This window comes from Indicator indicator, chromosome 1 (genome assembly GCF_027791375.1).
Source record: "Indicator indicator isolate 239-I01 chromosome 1, UM_Iind_1.1, whole genome shotgun sequence".
Taxonomy (NCBI): Eukaryota; Metazoa; Chordata; class Aves; order Piciformes; family Indicatoridae; genus Indicator; species Indicator indicator.
Window position 1 is genome coordinate 11,809,434 of NC_072010.1, and position 7,010 is coordinate 11,816,443.

Here is a 7,010-nt window from a genome sequence, read left to right on the forward strand (position 1 = left end):
CTTTCCTTTCCTGCTTCCCACAGCTCTTGCCAGCTGTTAGGTTGTGGCTGCACTAAGACTGTAGCCAAGAGTTCTGCAGTTTCCTTGTTTGCCCCCTGACTCATAACACATCCCCACCTGTTCTTGGCTTTTGTCACCCTGGAAGGCTTTTTGGTCACAGACTGCCTGGTTCAACATTTCTCTGTCACTTGCAAAGGGAAAGTGTGGACCGTGTCATGGTCTTGTGCCCCTCCCTGCAGCAGCAGAAAACAAAAACAAAAAATGAAATAAAAAAAAAACCAAAACCAAACAAACCAGGGAAACACAGCACAGTCAGTTCATCTGAACATAGATGTGTTTGTGTTCAATGTGGATAACTGATTCTCACCCAAATAGGTAATTTCCTAATCAGCTTGCTCTGGTTGTTATTTATGTAAAATGTTATTTCATTTGTGTGTTTGGTTTTAAAACCAGAGGCTAGAGAATCTCTGCTCAGGAAGGATGTGAGCTTTTAGGACGAGACAGGGGTTCTCAGGTAATTTCTGGGGAGAAGGGGCTTAGCTGGAAGAGGAAAGGATCCCCTCACTGCTCCTAGTCAACAGCTCTCCTCTCCTGGCTCAGAACTGATGCACTGCTGCAGCACCATCTGCAAAATCCCAGTGGCAACTGCCACGTCTTTGTGCCCTTCTCAACTGGGAAAGGTCAAGAAGCATTTTCTGGAGCTTGGCTCCCAGTATCTGCACCTGACCTTAAACATCAGCACTCAAGATCATCAATCTGCTACAAGTATTGGCCAGGGAGAAATATGAAGAGTCCTGTCACTGAAATTCCCTCTGTGGGATGCCACTGCTGCCAGTATCATTTTCGGATCTCCATCTCTGGGGACTATCTGCCTTCATTTGCACCACTGGAACCTCAATGGCCTCCTGGAAGGCAGAATCACATTCATATCCCATTGCTGCATGCTTCCACAGATAGTTTTGATGCAGATCATGTTTTGTTGAGGAGGGTAGCAGATCTCAGTTACAGGTTATTCTAAGCTTCTAATGCCCAGCTGTTGAAAATGTTCTCTCTGTTTCAGGGGAAATAAACACCTACAGATGGAACGTCCCAGAGCGATCTGGCCCTGGTAAAACAGATCCAAACTGTATCACTTGGGTTTATTACTCAACAGTGAATTTTGTCAAGGTAACAACGATTACATTGCTTTGGCTAAAGCATCCTGCTTTGCATAGCGGTTTTGAAAGGATCCTGCCTCACATTTATGCAAGGACCACAGGCTAGAGGAATGATTTAAGGAGCTAGATGCTTTGTCCTCTTCAATAACAGTTGCACATGCCTGGGTAATTTAATCTACTGAAATCCCTAGGGGTACACCATAGTAATGTGATTCCCTCCTTAAAGAATAGATGAAGGGATTTTGGATGAAGGCACAACATGACTATGATAGATTACTTTGATACATTAACATAAGGACATGTAAAGAAAAATATCTCTAACCAGGCGATGTAATTAGAGGAAAACAGAATTTCATCTTTGTTTACTCTATAGTTAATCTATATCTATTTCATTACTGGATTAAATCAAAGCCTGTAATATGTATATTCATTTTATTCCAGGACACATACAGTGGCCTGGTTGGGCCTCTTGTAGTGTGCAGAAAAGGAATTCTAGATGAAAGAGGTCTAAGAAAAGACATTGATCGTGAATTTACTCTTCTGTTTATGGTGTTTGATGAAAATGAATCCTGGTATTTGAAAAAAAATATTGAAACATACCTTCATAAGAATCCTGATGAGTTTAATTCCACTGAAAACTTTGAAGAAGGCAACTGCAAGCATGGTATGTAGGACTCAGTGGCAGTAGCCAAGAGGAGAGAGGTTTATTTTTCACAGCCCTTTTAGGAAGACATTGGCTTCAGCCTACAATTACTCAGCCATGTGACAACTCCATAAACTGAAGCTCTGGAAACAAAAAGATTTTGTGAGGCTTAGCCAAGATATTTTTCTAGCAAGATAGTTTGATGTTATATGCTTGGGAAGTGGCCACCCTGTCAGAATCCCCTTGTCATTTGGGAGCTGCATTCCTTGCAATCTTGTTCTGCATGAGCTTAAGGATGACATTTTAAAACTATGGCTGTAATAGCAACCAGTCCAAGAGCCAGGCAGAACAAACTGGATAGGGGCAGGAGCAGCCATGGCAAATGAAACCTCTCTTTCTACAGATGATTCCTATTTTAGGCAACAACTCCTTTTCCATGTAGCTTCTTGGCATAAACCCTGTTTGTTCAGGAGTCTGATCTCAAGCAGAAAAAAACCCTATCTGATACTTTTCAAGACAGAAAAATTGTTGCTTCTATGTACATAAATGATTTGGAAACTGGAACAAACCCATGGCTGTCTTCCTGCAATGGCAGGGAGCACTATGGAGAGCCCTTGCTCTTACACACATGCCTGTCCCCTCTATGTCTGGGCACCCCTTCTCCATGAAGAGAAGGGCAAAGGGTAGCTGAAGTGGAGGTTATCATCAGCTGTACCATCACCCTTCATCAGTTCTGTTCTGTCATTCTTCCAGCAATCAATGGGAAGATTTATAACAGTCTTCTGGGTCTGACAATGAACAAAGGTGATAGGACAAACTGGTACTTGATAGGAATGGGCAATGAAGTGGATATACATACAGTTCACTTCCACGCACAGACCTTCATCTTCAAGGTTGGTAAAATTAATGAAAGTAAAATCTTTGCAGTGTCATGGGAAATGCCTGCAAAAAAGTCCTGGTTTTGCAGTTTGGGTATGGAGCCCTGGGCTGATGCTGAGGTTGGTGGAAATTTTGTGTGTGAAAGAAATACAAAATGAATGACATTCTTGCAAAGCTTCTACTCTGAGCCTGTTATGAAACAGGAATAAATGTCACTATTGGAGAACAGTTAGCTGGCTTAAAACACAAGTTTACCCATGAGTATAAGGGAAGATTCAAGCAGGAAATTGGAGACAGTTATGCATGCTTAGAGTACAGTTTTATGTTGTCACAGCTTGCTAGGGCAGGACTGTCTGAAAAAAATCTGTCTTTCAAAGAAACACCTGTGCTCAAACAGCACTTGGAGTCCTCAGGAGGGGTCTTCTGTTGCTTATTAATTAATTGATTAAATTAGAGATGTTCACAGATCTCAGTTTCCCTGAATGAAGCTCACTAGAAGCATAAAGCAAGAAACGTTTGATTTGCCTCGAGGATCTGAAAGTCTACCTAGGATGTCAGCACTCATGGAAGGTATTTGAGACACAACTCTCATGGTTCTGGTTTTGCCTTGCCACAGACAGATAAGGAACACAGAGGAGATGTATATGACCTTTTCCCTGGGACTTTCCAAACTGTTGAACTTGTAGCAGAAAACCCTGGAACGTGGCTTCTGCACTGCCATGTAGCCGATCACATCCATGCTGGCATGGAGACGACCTACACTATCAATGAATCAGGTGCTGTATCAGAAGCATGTTCTAGGACTTGGAGGTGGTATCACAGCAGATTGGATGGGAGACAGGGAGGAAAGTAAAAGAGCTAATGTCATTGCTGTACTCTGCATGCTGGTGGGAAGCATCTGTGCATTACTGCCATGGCCAGTTAGCATCATCTAGGGACAGAACAAACATCACTAATAACAGAGCAAAGACAATAATCTTTGCTGCAGCTTGAAACTTTAAAACAGTTGGTTCTTCACAAAAGCCCTTCTAATCAAGTGGTGGCTTGTGTACTGTTATCATCTGCAGATGGTGCAGAAAACAACTGCAAAGCTGGTTTTCAGCCTTTCTGCTACATGGTGTGTGGGAGGCCCTGCAGACCAGCATGCTGCTGGTTCCTTCATGCAAACACTATCAGGCCCCAGAGTGATTCCAGCTCCTTCCTGCAAAGGCAGAGAACAGCTGAGATACAAGATGTTCCAGACAACGATCATTCATCCTGTCCAAGAAACAGGCTATCCTTTGACTAAGAAAAGTTGGTAAACTTTTGAGTGATGCTGGTTTGGCTTGTGACTGAAGCCAAAAGTGCTTTGTGAGCCTCTCCACATCTTTAATCCAACTCCACCACCATGGGCAGGGACACCTTTCACTAGATCAGGTTGTTCAAATCCCCTTCAACCTGCCTTTGAACACTTCCAGGGATGGAACATCAACAATTTGTCTAGAAAATCTTCATGTTTTTTGTTCACATCAACAAGACTGACATAATTAAACAAAACCAGCAATACTTTTGCAGAAGAGAAAAAAAAGTATTTATTCAGGCTTTCAACTTAACTATGTTTTCTCTTTCTCTGCACAGAGTGGGAAGCTCCTTCAGAAGGAGGAGTCACAACTAAAGCATATGATACAACTACTGCAGGAAACAGAACAACTGCAAAGGGTAAGGACTTTTTTCAATGTCATTTAAACCTCTTCAGATTAATGTGTAGATTTCTTATTAACTACTTCTCTTTTAACAGAATATGACGACAAAGGGGGCGATTTTTTTGGCAAAACTTTGAGTCCTGGAGAAGCCAGCCTGATACTTGCAGCCTTTTTCTTCATTGGACTTGTTCTGCTGTTAACAGTATTAATCTTCTTCTGCCTCATCACTCGCCAAGGAAGCAGGATCCATTACACAGCTCTGCATGACAAAAGTGCACTTCTAGCAGATCCCCTGTAAATCCCCACCTTTAGCACCATTCACAGAGCCACACCAGATTTCATGACATGCTGCTAATAAAACTGGAGTGAGACATATGCTGATAGTCCTACCCCATAGCCAGAGTGAACATGAGCTGTAGCTTCAGGTTCAAGAGCTGCCTACCACCCATCACCATTTCCCACCTCTGGAGTTCAGCTGATTTACCCAAGATCAAATCTGGCAGCAGAGCAAAGCAGCACACCTCTTGGCATCCACAGTGGCTGCACAGGATTTCCATGGGAGTAAGAAGCAGGCAGCCTGGCACCCATGCACCCTTGTGCACCAGCATGGGGTTCATGGTAAGGAATAACTACCAGCAGGGACTGTTTAAAGTATGCTGTCTCCTGCAGGAGCAGGTGTTGATCTGGAAGTCCCCACGGTTTCCCAAAATCTGTTTCAATGAAGTCACTGGTATTTAAGAAGCTCTCTTTTTTTTTTTCCCCTGTTAAACGGGGAAACAGTGCATCAGGGGCAGATTTTTAAAGTCTTTTAGGGATCTACTAATATATTTTTGCTCCTGATGGAGTTCATCAGTGCCCCTGCTGTTAGTTTCTAACAGCCTTTGTTAATCTCTATAAAAATCTATCCCTGAGCAACCTCTGAGAAAGCTAATTGGCTTTGTAATTGCTGCTTGTTGTGATCCTGATTCTGTACCTCTTCTTTGCACCGAGTAGCATCTCACTCCCTGCCTGTAATGAAGCCATCAGGAAGCTGACCTTTGTGCTCTGTGAGGAAGACAGGCAGAATCAGGCCATGTTCAGTGATACTTGAATATTTATAGGTCATTTTTAGTCACGTAGTGCTCATTCTTGCCTGCTCACATCAGCTACAGCTCTTGCAGAGGAACTCTAGAACAAACACACCTGGGAAACTGTTTATCTAAATTTGATTTTGAATGTAAATTCCAGCGGATGGGTTTTAATTTTTTTTCCCCTCTTCTGAATATTGAAGTATGATCAAATGTAGGAAACTTTACAGCCCACCACTCTTGTATTGTAGCTTAATGGTGTCCAGGGTTGATGTCCAGTTAATGATATGTTGAAATTTCTTGGATGTTTCTCAGTTATTTATAAATTCTTTGTTTTCTCCAGTCACTTAAGAGCACACACATGAGGTAGAACTGCAGGACTGAGCCCAAATAGGAGGTACACCACAGCAATAAACACTTTAAGAGTCCTTCTCTAAATCTTCCCTTTCAGCTGACAGCTACTCTAAGGTCTTTCAACTTTCTCTTTTGTAGACATGAAAACTGAGGTCTCCCATTCTGTGCAAAACCATTGTCTTTCTGTGCAGAACATTTGCTGTCTGTATACATACAAAATTAAACCCTTTCACTTAAACATACACTGTTAATAAAGGAAATTATTTGGTGCTTTCCTTTTAGAGTGGCTCATATGTCTGCCTTTTTAGAAACAGAGTCATAAATAATCTTTTGACCACAGAAACCACCTCTGTGAGGTTTCTGAAGGACCTCCCTGGATGAATATAGCCTGCTTATATTTCCTTACATTTCCATAAAACATTTAAGAAGGTCCTTAGTTAAAGCTTCTTAAGGAAATGAAATGACCATGGGATGAGAGGAAGGGTCCATGGAGGTTAAATAACTGTTAAAAGACAGGGGGAAATGATCAGATTTCATGCTGAGGTTCAGTCATGGGATGCGGCAAGGATCCTTGCTCTTCACTATTTTCTGTAAGTGGTGTGACAAATGCTGACCAATTGAGTGACAATCATAAGCACATGTAGCATGAAAAATGGATGATAAAAAGGATAAAATTTAGTATTGATACATTTACAGCAGTACTTGTGGGAAAAAAGCAACCCCATCTCTGTGTGCTTAATACTGTCTAATAATCTCAGAAACAAGATCTTATCTAATACTTTAACTCCAACAATAGCAGTATGCTTTTTAGCAGGCAGAAGGAACCTGGGCTTTAGGAATCAGTAGGAGTTAAGAACAGAGCAAACCAGAAAATAACTTAGTACCATTACATTAATGCCTGGGACACCTATGCCTTGAGTGTGGCCTGAGCCACATCCCCCAGCCTCATCCACAGAGGATACAGCAGCACAGGAATAGTACAGAATGCACAAGTTTCCATACAAGGAATGATTTCCTTGGATTGTATCTTGGAAAAATAGAAAAGACCGTTGAAATCAGACAGGACATCAGTTTTGTAGACAGAGAGCTGAGCAGAGAGGGGATAATTTGTTCCTTTTGGCAGAAGAGGTATTGGTTAGGAGTGCCACACGCAGACAGCATCGGGCAGACAGCCATCTCTGTAACTCCTGGTCTGAGGGGGCTGAAAACGCTCCGAGCTTACAGAGCT

General features: G+C 42.2%; 1 protein-coding gene across 1 annotated transcript in view; it reads left to right on the forward strand.

Annotated features, from left to right (window-relative positions):
- Positions 1 to 4,659, forward strand: part of HEPHL1 (hephaestin like 1) — a 37,421-nt gene extending 32,762 nt beyond the window's left edge. The window contains exons 15-20 of the mRNA XM_054381122.1: positions 1,061 to 1,167; positions 1,599 to 1,821; positions 2,554 to 2,693; positions 3,296 to 3,455; positions 4,297 to 4,377; positions 4,457 to 4,659. Of these exons, the coding sequence (XP_054237097.1) occupies positions 1,061 to 1,167; positions 1,599 to 1,821; positions 2,554 to 2,693; positions 3,296 to 3,455; positions 4,297 to 4,377; positions 4,457 to 4,659 (914 nt within the window). The remainder of the gene's footprint in view (positions 1 to 1,060; positions 1,168 to 1,598; positions 1,822 to 2,553; positions 2,694 to 3,295; positions 3,456 to 4,296; positions 4,378 to 4,456) is intronic.
- The last annotated feature ends 2,351 nt before the right edge of the window (positions 4,660 to 7,010 follow it).